The 15051-nt window shown below is 39.1% G+C and overlaps 1 protein-coding gene across 1 annotated transcript in view; it reads left to right on the forward strand.

Moving 5' to 3' along the window:
• The window catches only part of Rfx6 (regulatory factor X6), a 45482-nt gene that overhangs the window by 25697 nt on the left and 4734 nt on the right, over positions 1 to 15051 (forward strand). The window contains exons 5-14 of the mRNA XM_042261973.2: positions 770 to 847; positions 938 to 1051; positions 2682 to 2731; positions 4571 to 4730; positions 6299 to 6443; positions 7796 to 7905; positions 9316 to 9433; positions 11003 to 11125; positions 11732 to 11938; positions 14031 to 14543. Coding sequence (XP_042117907.1) covers positions 785 to 847; positions 938 to 1051; positions 2682 to 2731; positions 4571 to 4730; positions 6299 to 6443; positions 7796 to 7905; positions 9316 to 9433; positions 11003 to 11125; positions 11732 to 11938; positions 14031 to 14543 — 1603 coding nt within the window. The 5' untranslated portion in view covers positions 770 to 784. The remainder of the gene's footprint in view (positions 1 to 769; positions 848 to 937; positions 1052 to 2681; positions 2732 to 4570; positions 4731 to 6298; positions 6444 to 7795; positions 7906 to 9315; positions 9434 to 11002; positions 11126 to 11731; positions 11939 to 14030; positions 14544 to 15051) is intronic.

The following is a 15051-nucleotide window of genomic DNA, read 5'->3' on the forward strand; positions in this document are numbered from 1 at the left end:
TTTTATTAAGGTGACTCTAGAGTCAAAACCTGAAACCACTATACCACACTGCTCCCAGCATCCAAAGAGTTGATGTAGTTTAGGTCAGATATGTGGTTGGACACCTCTTATTCTAGCACTTAGGAGGAAGAAAGCAGGCAGATGTCTGTGAGTCTAAAGCCAGCTTGGTCCATATAGTGAATTTCAAGTTGGCCAGGGCTACATAGCAAGACCTTGTCTCAAAGACAACAACAACCAAAAGGTGATGATGCATTTTGATGTTGTACATTCATTTTTTCCAATAAAACATGTTTTTCTTATGCAGAAAATTAAGATGATATTTTAGCCAATGGTTCCCTTGCTAGTACCTTTTAAAATGCTCTTATTTTTTTTTTTTTTTTTTCGAGACAGGGTTTCTCTGTGTAGCTTTGCGCCTTTCCTGGAGCTCACTTGGTAGCCCAGGCTGGCCTCGAACTCACAGAGATCCACCTGGCTCTGCCTCCCGAGTGCTGGGATTAAAGGCGTGCGCCACCACCGCCCGGCTTAAAATGCTCTTATTAATATCATGTATCATGTTACATCTTATCATGTTGTATGGCATCAGATCACCAATTTCCCCATCCTTTTCCTTTGCTGGGCAGTAATCTTGGGATAAGTAAGGATCTGCTCCTTGTTCTAGGTCCTTTGCACTGAGCAAAATGCCTGGCCTATAACAGGAGCATCAAAGTATGAAATAAATAAATAACAAATTTAAAAAATTCCTTAGTTAACCTTTTCTTCCCTAACATAGGTTGATACTCTCATAATGATGTACAAAACTCACTGCCAGTGTATCCTTGACAACGCAATCAATGGGAACTTTGAAGAGGTGAGGTTACAGAATGCTTCTCTATGGCATTATGTAAACATTCACATCCTGTTCTTAATAAGTTCAATGTGCTCTTTGCTCTACAATTAGATCCAGCATTTCTTACTGCACTTTTGGCAAGGAATGCCTGACCATCTCCTTCCCCTGCTGGAAAATCCTGTTATCATTGACATTTTCTGTGTTTGTGACTCAATTCTTTATAAGGTAAGCTCCTTGGGTTACCTTAAGCATGAAGAATTCATTTCCTTAAATAATACCCTGAATGCTTATAAAATATTTACAATTATTTAAAAACCTTTTTACAATAAACAAAACCAGCTCAATTTCTGTTTACATCTAGGAACAATCCAAAATAAGATATGGCGGCTAATATTTGAAAAGTTTATGAAATTTTGTTACCTCTATGAGATGTTTTCATATTAACATAATACAACATCAACTGTCTCAGGAGAAAGCAGAATTAAATACTCTCACTGGATAAACACCTTGAAAATCTCTAACTTAAATGCATTAATGTCCAATTCTGTCCTTAACCTAATAAGAGCCTACAGATTTCTTCAGAATGGTCACAAGAACAGATCCTGGGACAGATAACCAGGTTGACCTAGCCAAACATTTAGTGGGGAGGGAGAGAGCATCTTCCACAGTTGACAGTAAGAAGGCCTAAACAGAGAGGGGGGAAATAATATTGCACCTTAAAATGAGCTTGCCTGCATTTACCTGCCAAGTTGTCATATGGAAAACCAAAAATTACCTTTTGAGAACATATTCTGAGTTGGCAAGAAAGTTCAAACATGTAGGGCAAATTAGTTACTTCTTCGTTCTCAGGTTTTTGGGAAAACTAGAGGAGACACCAGCTACATCATTCAGAGGCAGCTTTGCAAACAGTTGACAGCCTGACTTGAGGATAGGAAGTGAGGGACCACATGTCTGTTCAGTAATCACAAAGTGAGAGAATGCAGAACCAAGTGCAGGGTTTTCTCGCCTTCACTTCAGGCTTATATTGATGGACAAGAAAGAGCAAGGACCATCTTTGTTTTGTTTCTTTTTTTTTTATTAAATAAATGCCAATATTTACAAAGAAAGATTCAGTTTGCGCTATATGATTGTCTGTAATGCTTACCACTTGAAAAAGCAATTGGTGAACATGAGGTGGTTCTGAATGAACACAGGGGAGACCTAGGCTCAGATACACAGCTGTCACCGTCAGAGTGACGCCATTGCACCATTGGGATAACAACTCAGCTCTCCTGAGAAATAACTTCCACACACCCACCCTTCCCCCAGCCCATGCACAAATTATTTTTAAAATTTTAGCCCAATGCAAGAATGTCCTGTTCTAAGTATCAATAAATACATTTAGTTCTCTTCCTCATGGCAGGACCAGGGAGGCACAGAGGGCACAGGAAATAAGAGTGTAAACTGAGCATCTGTAAGGTTTTTCCCCCCACATCTAACTGCTAGTCTACAAAACAGTGTGTGGTTAGCAAGACCAATCCATGAGTAATTCAAAGGAGGGCTGTTAATTGACTGTCTCCTATGTTCACATACAAATCCCACATACCCACTCCTGTGAGAGAAAATTCTAACCCTCAGAAAGAAATCATGTTACTCTCTAGGAAAGTAACAAGTGAAAGTAATCAATCAATAAATAATTATTTCTGGTGCTGGGGATGAAGCTCGCCGGGCAGATTGCTGGCCTAGCATCCTAGAGGTCTTGGTTCAGTTCTTAGCTCTGCCTAAACCTGGGTGGTAAGACACAAGCCCATTCGCCCAAAGCTCTAATCACAATCATTTCTAAAGGTTTATATTAACTCTTTTTGCTTTGGTTAAGGTTCTTACAGATGTCCTCATTCCTGCCACAATGCAAGAAATGCCTGAAAGGTATGTTCAGCTAATAAAACAAGACAGGTCCTCATAAGAATAGCAGTTTCACCTCATACACATGTTAATGAAAAAATTGGCTTGGAAGTCATTCTTTTATCAAGAATATTTTTTTTTCTTTCTATCACCTGAAAGGGGTATGCCAGGGTCTTCATTTTTGGGCATCAGATAATAAAACGGGTAAAATGAAAACCTAAAGTAACCTAAGTGTGAGACCTGCCAAAGTGGGGGAAAAAAAGTTGGTATCCAAACATGGTTGACCTCCAATGTGCTTCAAAGTTCTTCAATGAAGACTAGATAGAGAATGCATGGGACAGTCAATGGGAAAAATAAGCAAAATAACGAAATCTGTGAGGGAATTTTGGAGAAATCTTAAATTACACTTTTATGATTAACTTAATCTGCAAAATCAGGAAGTGGAATAATGAACCTTCTTTCAGTAAAGAAATAAGATCTTAAATACTTTATTTAAAATGTATGGGGAGAATTTTCACACAGCCATTTCCAGGGTGAAAACATAACTTTGGGGGAAATGATCAACATTTTCCCTTGAAAAAAGTCTGTGAAATAATGTAAGTTATTTTTAGACAGAGGCCACAAACTAAATTATGCCTTCATGTAGTGCTCTGATGCACGTTGGTTGATAGACATATTTATTTTTGACACCTTTTCTTTCTTTATGTAATAGTTGGCTTTGGTCTGGTCAATAGTTTTTTTCAATCATCCATGGAGCACTTCAAGCACCTAATCTATACTGTGAGTCAGTTACACATGATAATTCATGCTTATTTAGTGGCAAGCAACTAGTTATGTGACTATCTAAAACAGTGGTAACAGCTGAGCTTCATTCAATCATATTTTTTTTTCAAAATACCTTTGACCATATGGACAATTGAAAAACTGAAAGCACAATATTAACATTATTGCAGTTCCTCCGAGAACATTTCCACATTAGTGTGTACGGCCTGGTGCTCTCCTTTAAAGAGAAGGCATACTTTCCTATCATTCAGAGAATACTGTCATTTATTTAATTTACTCATTATCATTGAATGATAAATGCTTAAATATTATTCAAGAGTGAATATTATAATCCAAAATTACCAAAGGAGGAAGCTGGATGTGGAGAGTTCATTCAATGTCCCAGCGGCAGCTAGACCCCAGGGCTTGACCGAAACTTGGCTTTTTCCTATGTTTTATCACTGCTTCCCACATACAAACTCATCAACTACACATGGACTGCCTCTGCGAAACAAATATGAGGATTCTAGAGTTTTAAATATTTATATGTTCTTACACGCTGCCACAGTTTGCAATTTCAAGTAGACTCTATAAGTAGTACATTTTTGACTACCTGTCACATACAATTATACTTGGATGATAAGAATATATCAATAAAACTGATTAAATACATACAGTTTTACAATGTCAATGTAATATCATCCAAGAAGTCAAATGTGTAACAAAAAGCTGACACATTTTCCCAAGAAATGTATTTCACAGAAACTAATGAATTAGGAGTTAATAATAATAAGGAACCTATTGATTACTACTTTCATGCTAGGCTCAAACAAGGGTATTTCCCATGAGTCATTTCATGTAATTCTTAAAATAATCCCATGACCAGATACTGTTCTTAGTCTCATTTAATAGATGAGGAAGCTGGAGTTTGAGGAAATTGAGCATTTTTTTAAAGATCATATATAACAGCTCCAGGCTGAGTCTTTTTGGTTTCAAATTCATGCTTTTGGAACCACTGGCCAGCAGAATCATCCATCGAAAGGCAGATATTCAATACATTTCTTGAGCAATGCAGCACCTAACCCAGCGTTTTCTTTGTAGCTTGCTATCAGACATAAGAAATTTTGCTAAAAATTGGGAACAGTGGGTTGTTTCATCCTTGGAAAACTTGCCAGAAGCCCTAACTGACAAGAAAATCCCCATTGTGCGAAGATTCGTGTCTTCTCTGAAGCGACAGACGTCTTTCTTGCATCTTGCTCAGGTATGGGGTCCGCCGAGAATATGAGTCACCCAAGGCAAAGGGGGCGACTCTTCCAATTAAAGATCTTTCACAATTTGAAGGAAACGAAGCATGCAACATCAAGATGAAATGTGTAACCTAGAGCAAATACTAGACCCGAGAGAGGATGCATCGGTATAGAATTATATCTGTATGTCTGTGTTTTAGCTAACTGTACAGCACATGTATTAATATCCTGCTTTTGGCAATAGACAATGCCCATGTAATATGATGTATATAGTATAAGAAGTTGGATGGACAGCATTCTGAAAGTCTCTACAATTGTTTTGCAATGTTTCTACGTTATTTCAAAATAAGAAGTAATGTTACTGTAGTCTCACAAGCAAGATATCAGCTGGTACAAGGCAAAGTTGTGAGCAGTGAGGCTGTGTGGTTCCTTTTTCACATCTCCCTTTTAAATTGTGTGTGTGTGTGTGTGTGTGTGTGTGTGTGTGTGTGTGTGTGTGTGTGTGTACATGAGTCCAGGAGCAGTGAGGCTGTGTGATTCCTTTTTAACATGATGAGTATATGTGTGTCTACGGATGTGCACATGGGTAAAGGCCAGAGACATTGGATACCCCAGAGCTGGAGTTACAGGTATCTGTGAACTAACTGACTGACATAGGTACTGGGAATAAAATTTGGACCTCCTGGAAGAGCAGTACATATTCTTACCCTGTAAACCATCTCTCCAGCCTGGCTGTGTGATATTTAACTTTATTAAACCTCTAAGCTCTCTACTCTTTAAACTGCAGCTGACAGTTCCTGCCAAATACGGAGCAGCAAAACAATTTGTACATAGAAATAGCACAAACACTTGTTGCTGTCACTATAATTATTGGCTCTATGAAGGTTTCAGTATCCTGAATTAAAAAAAAGAAGAAAACTAGAGATAGGTCCAGACAAGAAATGTAACCTTTAAAATGTTATTTTTAAATTAATATTTAAATTTGATCATTCTTGTTGTGTGATGATGGATCAAAAATATTACTTTCATTTTCTAAATCTTAAATGAAATTTCAAATCTATCTCAAAGACGATCATGAGTTTCAGTTATTGCTTTTAAATTTAAAATGAGGGAAAAGCTTGAGCAGAGGAGAGAATTCAGTCAATGAAGTATTTGCCATACAAACATGAGGACCAGCAACCAGACGAAAGCCAGGCATGGCGATAGCTTATACTCATAAAGCTGGAACAGAGAAGACAGAGACACAGGATCCCTGGGGCTTCCCAGCCAGTTGATCTAGTTCAATCGATGAGTTCTGGGTTCAATGAGAGGCTCTGTCTCAAAAAATATTGTGGAGAGAAACTGAGGAAGGCACCCAATGTAGACCTCTAGCCTCCACAGAGACACGTACATACAACTACATACAAACATGTATTTATACACAGATAAACTCAAGAGTTATTTATGATTGTCTTCCTTCAAGAAACTACTTTTATCAAAGCTAATGACTTTCTCAGGTAGACTGTAACTGATACACTTCAGCGTTTTTTGTTTTTTTTTTTGTTTTTTTGTTTTTTGTTTTTTGTTTTTTGTCTATGTGCAGATTGCCAGGCCAGCTCTCTTTGACCAGCATGTGGTAAATTCCATGGTATCTGATATTGAAAAGGTTGACTTAAATAGTATTGGATCTCAGGCACTTCTCACCATCCCCAGCAGTACAGACACGGAATCCGATATCTACAGTGAACGTGAGTCTGTTTAGTTAACAACAGAATCTCCTAGCTGACACTATTGACCCCTTGGTAGGTAACTTATCTGAGGGGCAGGGAGGATGTGTCATTCATTGTAGGACATTTATCAGCATCATTGGCCTCTGTGCACCAGATGTGATGAGCAGCATTCTCTCCATCTGTGACAACCAAAAATGTCTCTAGATGATACTGAATGTCCCTGACAGCAAAATCACATCTGTTGGAGAAACTCTTATGGAAATATTTTTAATTAGAAACAACCAAAAATATATAACCTGGAAATAATCCATATGGCTATGAGTTTTCTGAATTTTCTTCCACTTTTAAATGACATACAATCACATTTGCTTTTGTCCTATGCTCCTGTATACAGCGTATGACACATATTAAGATTGTGTCTCAACACAATGATATGAAAAATACAGATCTGATTTAGCCTTAGACTATTTGACAAAGTTAACCCAACCCATACGAGTGGTTAGGCATCTGTGCTCAATACTAAGGGACAGCAGCAGACTCTTTTCCCATCACTTTCTGTCTGCTAAGACAGAACAACCTGCAGCTTCCTACCAGATATGGCACAAGCCATGGCTTGTTCTTGGAGTCTGACATCAAGCCTCATTTCAGTTAGCTACATTACATCTCGGGGTTCCGCAGACCTCAAACACTTCAACAATGTGATAATCCTAGACTGTCTCTTTAAATTTTCTGAGAGATGTTATCTGTGTAAATGGCTCAGTTCTGCAGTGCAGAGCTTAATTTGTAGAAGATAGAGTCTTTCAAAAAGCAGAAAATCAACACGCCTAGCCTGGGCCATTCATTAGCTTTCGACACTTCTAATGAGTTACTTTCAGCAAATAAAAGTGCTGAATTAAAAAGAAATATTCATTATAGTAATTATTCCAATCAAGGACATGTATACAAATTACATATATAAAATATAAACCTGTATTTCAGTGTATCCCAAAACAGATACACTGGTGACTGAGTGTTTTTGTTGCTATTATCAGGAAAAGAAATTAATACATTTCATGTATTTACCCATCTCTCTTTCTTCTTTATGCCATAAAATTTCTAATGATTTGTAGCTCAAAGTTTTATCTTGGGTTCAAAGTAATTGTGATATATTTTAATTTTGAGTTACTACATGTTGACTATTCATAGTGACAAGTTTTATTATGAGATTTTTTTATATACGTATATGATGTATTTTGATCATATTTATGCTTAATGACCCTTCTTCTCCTTCTCACTACCACTGATCCCCTTCCTCCTCCCAACTCTTGTTTGTTCTCATTCTGCTCCTCCCTCCTCCTCCTGCTCCTCCTTCTCTTCTTTTGACCTGGCAGATGACTCTATCACTGTGTTCCAAGAACTAAAGGATCTCCTTAAGAAGAATGCTACAGTGGAAGCATTTATTGAATGGCTGGATACTGTGGTCGAGCAGAGAGTGATTAAGGTATTTTTATGAATCATTCAGAAAGTATTTTAAGAAAAAAATCTGAAACTGGCTGTAATTTTTTTTTTACTGGTGTGGAAAAGATCCAGACTGTGGATTTTAAACCATGTCTAGATGGCCATCGACAGATGAATGGGGAGTGAAAATGTGGTATCCAGTGGAATTTTTTTCATCTGTAAAGAAAAATGAAATTTGTTGGAAAATGGCTGGATCTGGCAAGCACAGTATCAAGTGAGGTGATCCAAGCCCAAAAGGACAAAAGCAAGTGTTTGTCCTCACACATGAGCCCGAGACAGAGCCTGAAAGTGCATAGGTGTTACAGTGTAACTGTGGGTAAAGGCAAGAAAGGGTGAGAACAGGTGATACGAAAGCATGAGGTGGGAAAAGGGACACGTGGGACATGAGAGAGGTAAGAGACTTGGGTGGGACTGTGGGGAAGTCAAGCACAGTGGAGGGCAAGGAGATGAGGAGAAGGAGCATCTACTAAAATACACTTTGTTCAACCGTGCCATAATGATATTTAATAGCTTGTATGCTGATTTAAAATGCTTTGTAAAGTTTTTGAAACCCTAAAAAATTGAAAGGCCCAAATATTAAAATTAGGAACATACCAGTTTGAAAGTACTGAACACGGAGTCAGCTACAGGATGCTATCTGTTTATAAAGTTACACCTGAACTACAGCAGTAAAGACAAACACAGAACTGGAAAGATTTGAGTCTTTCCAAACAAACAAATTTTCTTAACACTGACTGGAACTGTGATTTGCTTTTTTTATACATTTGAAATTCTGAATCTGGAAGGTCACAATTTTACATTTTCTGTTTGGTTTCTTCAACAGTTTCAGTTAGCTTTCAAAGTCATCCATCATGAAGAAAGGCATTGAGAACAAACATGTCCCTCACTAGCTGGCGCGAGCCACTCCATATCAAGGAAACTGGTTACAGTCTGGGGACTTTTTGTTCTGGAAGGAAAACAGACTCTCGTTCAGGACCAGAGGAGTCGGTTAATCATTTACAGAAAAGTACAACCCTCACTTCAGACATTACCTCCTGTCCTTCTTAAAGCTTTATCAAAAACAACTGAAGATTTAAAAAAAAAAAGCCTGTGAATTATTTCACTTTATAGTCTAATTCTAATAGGAAACCAAGCTATAAAAGAATAAAGACGTAGTGCCTTGGAAATAACAAGATGAAATAAAAAAACAAAAACAAACCAAAACAAAACCAAAAAAAACAACCACAGGCTGAAGTTAAAAATCCTGGGGCAATCATTTTATTTTGATGAAATAAGTATGGAGCCATGCTGTCTATCTGCTTGTCTGGCTGTTTGTCTACCCAGGCATCTGAACAGGGCGCATGCGCAGTGACGTGGCCGAGTTCATAGCTTCGTTTTGCTCCTTTACTTTTAGACAAGCAAACAAAACGGAAGATCCCTGAAGAAGAGGGCACAAGACTTTCTGCTGAAGTGGAGCTTTTTTGGTGCCCGAGTAATGCACAACCTTACCTTGAACAACGCGTCGAGTTTCGGTATTCAGTGTGCCTTACGATGATTGGTTTCTGCATGATTTCACTCATTCTTCGGTTCTCCCGTCTTCGACACCATATTGCTAATTTTTCCTTCTCAAAACATGTCTGACTATCAAGCAAGTTGAGAGCGGTAGCTAGGAGCTGCAGTTGGGGAATCAGATCCTGCAGTGTCAAATGCTCACACTGTTTCTCTCCTTGAGGCGTTGCCTAAGCCAGTCTGAGGAATATTCTTCTCACAAGGTATAGGTATTAGAAGAGTTGGCGCAAATCAAAACACTTCCACCGATGTGAACCATCTGTAGAAGTGCTTGCGTAGGTTTTCTGTATAAAACAAACAAATAAAACAAACAGTAACTGAGACACGGTTCCCCAGAGACTCTACTTACGCTTAGCATGAGGACTACTCGCATCTTTCCCCAGTACCCATCATTACGTAGCATGGGGACCACTCACATCTTCCCCCAGTACCCATCATCATGTAGCATGGGGACCACTCACATCTTCCCCCAGTACCCATCATCATGTAGCATGGGGACCACTCACATCTTCCCCCAGTACCCATCATTCTTGCATTTCCCCCCAGTACCCTCATTCTTGCATCTTTCCCCAGTACCCACATAGCTGCCCTTGAGGAATCAACGTAACTTAGAAGGCACAGGCTCCTAAAGTTCTGAACTGTTTTGCCTGATCTTTAAACCCACCACATAAACTGGGCTGTTAGCCTTTTCAAAAATTGAGTACTGTCTTTGCCGTAACCTTTCTGAGCTCATAAACCTTCAGTTACAATACTAAGCGTGTAGACAGTGATTGGACTTTAAAAACTTTTCGTGTTACAAAAGAGGTTAGAGTCAACTCAAGTTTCATCTAGGGTTCAATGGGATTAAAGTTGAATAATGTGTTGCAAGGTCAAAAACAATAGTCTATTATTTAAAATAGCTTTTCTTATATTCCGAGTTTCTTAAAATGCATGGCACTGAAGCCTGACTTTAGCGTGAAGAAAAGACTTTTGTTAGGAAAACTGCTGAAGAGTTCAAAGAAGTTAAAAGTTCTCAGGTCTGCCTTTCACATGAAAATTACTCAGTTGCTTTTATTTTTAAATCAAATATGGTTCAAGCTGGAAAGACATCTTATTTGATAAAATTTTCAGACACCGTTGGCCATCGTCTAATTATTTAGTGCAAAGTAAACAGAAATCAAGCAGAAGAGAGGTCATTCTCCACAGCTCAGGCTTATCATGCTCCAGTGTGTGCCCTCTTAAAGCATAAAGCCTGTCTCACTTTCATCCACATTTTCCTTTGATGTAATTAGTGGCCAAAGGGCTGGCAGGACAGTGCACACAGGGAGCTGAGCAGGAGGTACACAGAAAGATTAGAGCCCCAAGTTAAGCATGTTGGTCTTAGCAGGTCATTGAAAGTCCAACACGTGTTTGTTTATTTCGCTTGTTCCTTGTAAAGTGTGGTGAGATGGTCACAAAGATAAGTTTTCTCTTTCCTTTTCTCTCTCCTTCCCCTCTTTCCTCCCTCCTTCCCCCACTTTCTGTCTGTACATGTCTCCTCTTCTATAAACGAGGTTCTTTCCACTTGATCCGGATGCTTCTGGATGAATACATCCTCCTGGCCATGGAGACTCAATTTAATAATGACAAAGAGCAGGAACTGCAGAACTTATTGGACAAGTATATGAAGAACTCAGGTAACTTCAACAACTATTATACTTTCCATATTCCTTATTTTAAACGTAAGTTTAAGGATCTGTAGGTGCACACGGGGTTCATATAGTCTGTTTTCCTCCAAGCTCAGCACCACTAGCGTCCTAGCTGAACACTGATGGAGTACCCTCTTCCCCTCATTTAGACACAGCAGTGAAAGTTCCTCAATAGAAACTGGAAGTTTACACAACTTAACATTCTTAATTTCGGAGACTTTAGATAAAGTTAGAGAAGTGTCTGTCATGCCCACAAAAAATCCTTGTAATTCAAAACAGCACGTGTAGCAGTACCATGTAGAAATAGAACAGGAGATCGGAGGAGGAAGGACAGCCTGTTTCGGGTGAGAAACCTGCCTTTGGAAGCCTGGTTAGCCCAGAGTGGATTGTTCAGTGCCCTTTAGAATATGCCTGGCCATAAATACTCAACTACCAAACCTAGCACCATAAATATCAAAGCCTTCCAGCCTGTTTCCTGTGGAGTTTCCAGATTCATTACTCAACCAAGATCCATTTTCAATGTCTTTTGCTTGGGCTTGTTAATGAAGAGTATTTCATAATCCTATCTGTGTCTCTTTAAAATAACATTTGCAGATGCCAGTAAAGCTGCCTTCATGGCTTCCCCAAGCTCCTGCTTTCTGGCCAACCGTAATAAGGGCAGCTCACTTTCTAGTGATACGGTGAAGAATGAAAGCCATGTGGAGACACCCTACATCCCTCTGCCTCCCAGCCAGCCTGGAGCCATACCCCCTGCTCTGCACCCGTTCCCAACTGAGAACGCTGAGAACATGCCACTCACAGGTATGAGGAGAAGCAAGAAAGCACACCTTACATTTTCCAGCACATCTCAGTGGACCGATTCCTTCATTTCTCTTAATACTCACAAGTTCAGGAATGCCAAGGAGAAAAACATTTTATATTATAAAAGATAAAAAACATTTTAAAAATTTATGAGTTCATATTTCTGATGTTTTGCAATTACTGTTTATGCCATTACTCATGTGATTATCATACATTGACAGTAACTCATATCAGAAGTATGACTAGATCTCTTCATTTAATAGAAGAAAACCTATCTTAGACATGCGTAAAAATCTTTAAGGTATGTTAAAGATAAAACATGGGCTGCTTTCTAGGCATTGTGGCATACACCTATAATCCCAGCATGCAGGGAATTGAGGTCAGAAGGTCACTAGTTCAGTCTGGGCTGGGTTGTCTAGCAAAACCGTGTCTTTTCCTTTTTTCTTTAATAACAAATTATTTACGTCATAAAAATATACTGCATTGCACTTCAAATTAAAATCCCCTACCGTATATAAACTAATAACACACAAAGAACATTTTGATTAATAGACTTTCCAGATTCTTGCTTATTATTTTAAACATAATTTCTTCATTGGTTCTTTGGGAATTTCATATCATGCACCCGAATCCCACTCATCTCCAAGTCCTCTGTGTTCCCCTGCCTGTCACCCTTACAGTGCCCTCCACCACAAAAAACATCAAAAAACTCTTTGCTCCTGCTCCTCCTCCCTTCCCTCCTCTCCGTCATCTCTTCATTCATTCGAGTGGCACTAGGTGCTGTGGTGTGTCACGCAGTACATCCTCTTGCCCAATCAGCCTTACTTGCAAATGTTCAATGCAATGAGTCATTGGCCTGATTCAAGGCCTCTGGTTTCTGATACCCCATATCACTGCACCCTTACCGAAACTCCCCTCAATATCCTGCCACCATCCTGAGTCATGGAGATCCTGTGGGTATCCTAGGGTGGCCAACCCAAGGCCCAGGAGATAGGTCTGGGTGGTGGCTGTGTGCAAAATCCCCCCTTTAAAAAACTTGGTTGCTTATTTGATTTTGGCTTTGGTGAGATTTCTCTTCCAGCCACTTTAGGACAGCTATACAATAATTTAATGCTGTGCAGCAAGATGAATTTTCAGTGATTTGATCTAGAGATCAGAGACTATTTTAAATCTGCTCATTGGCTCATGGGCTTTTTTAAAAAGTCCCGTTTTATACATTAATTCATTGGGCATGCAGAATTTTAAGACAAGAGAGGCCTTTTAATGCCATGGTTTAATTAAACCACAGGAAAGCCTGAGAGTTGGAGACATTTGTAAATCCCATCGCTCACCACTTGTGTTTCCCGATGTTCTCAGCTGTCTCTGAAATAATGGGCATTGCGATATCAGTGCATTTTTCTATTATTAAAAATCTAATCATTTTTTTGGCTATGGTACAATCACACTCCTTTGCCCTTCCTGCTTATGAGTTCTTTTTTTTTTTTTTAATTAAAAATATTTTTCGGCCAGGCAGTGGTGACGCACACCTTTAATCCCAGCACTCGGGGGGCAGAGGCAGGCGGATCTCTGTGAGTTCGAGGCCAGCCTGGGCTACCAAGTGAGTTCCAGGAAAGGTGCAAAGCTACGCAGAGAAATCTTGTCTCGAAAAATGAAATATATATATATTTCATTAGCTTGGTCTACAAAGAGAGTTCCAGGACAAGTCAAGGAAACCTTTCGAAACCCTGTCTCAAAAAACAAAATAAAAAAGAAGAATTTTTTTCATACAGTATATTTTGATCATGTTCTTTTCTCTCCTCCTTCCATTTCCTCCCAGATTATCCTAGATTCCCCCCCACCTCCCCCACCCTATGAGAAAATGAAACAATCCCAGATTTTACTCTTACCAACTCCAAGTTACCACTGTTGTTAAATACAGTTGTGTTGTGAATATACATGTGCCTATATATTCTCCAGTTCAGTTATTTACAGAAAGTAAGAATTACTAAGTTGGAACAAAGGGCACATTCATAAATCGTTCGAATACTTTTAAAGCCATGATCCCATCTACTTACTAGACTACTCACAGAATCCTCTCACTCTTTTTTTCCAGGTCAAATAGAGCTTTCACAGAGTACTGGCCATCTGATGACACCGCCTATTTCTCCAGCCATGGCAAGCCGAGGAAGTGTCATTAACCAAGGGCCAATGGCAGGCAGACCCCCAAGTGTGGGCTCAGTTCTCTCAGTTCCAACACACTGCTCAACATATCCAGAGCCAATTTATCCTACCCTCCCACCAGCCAACCATGACTTTTATGGGACCAACTCCAACTATCAGACTGTGTTCAGGGCACAGTCTCAACCTTCGTCAAACCTCTATACTCACCGTGCAGAGCATGGGAGATGCATGGCTTGGACTGAACAGCAGCTTTCCAGAGACTTCTTCAGTGGCAGTTGTGCTGGCTCTCCATACAATTCCAGACCGCCTTCCAGCTATGGACCATCCACACACACACAAGAGTCACATAGCATACAGTTTCTGAACACAGGAAGCTTCAATTTTCTTAGTAATTCAGGAGCTGGCAGCTGCCAAGGAGCAACATTGCCTTCTAATTCTCCTAATGGTATATAACTTTTTAAAAGACATTTTCTGACTTTTGAAAAGGCAGTAAAGCAATCTGATATTGAGTTTCACCTTTGATGATCATCATGCCATCTAGTAAAAAATGGTAAAAATCACAGAATCTTCGCCCTTGCAGAATATGTCTGCCACACCCAAACACATTCCTTTATTCTGGTGGACTTATTAGAGTTTATCATACACAATTTAAAAAACAGTGAAAACTTATGCCAGATACATTCAAACAATATTCTGTCATTTGAAAATATTTTTAATGGAAATTGTGTCTTCCAAAGAATGAACAGCACATTTTAAAGATTGGCTCTGAAATCAATATTCCATGTTTGGTTATAAACAAGACAAAATACCTGAAATTAAGGAAACTGAAAGACCTCTGAATTCATTAAACTTTTCAACATACTTTCTCCTAGGTGTAGGCCAGTCTTCCTCCCAGAAACATGATTCTGTAAATAGAAGCTGTGTTTGAGAAGAAGTATGATTTAAAGGGCTAA

This window comes from Peromyscus maniculatus, chromosome 16 (assembly GCF_049852395.1).
Source record: "Peromyscus maniculatus bairdii isolate BWxNUB_F1_BW_parent chromosome 16, HU_Pman_BW_mat_3.1, whole genome shotgun sequence".
Taxonomy (NCBI): Eukaryota; Metazoa; Chordata; class Mammalia; order Rodentia; family Cricetidae; genus Peromyscus; species Peromyscus maniculatus.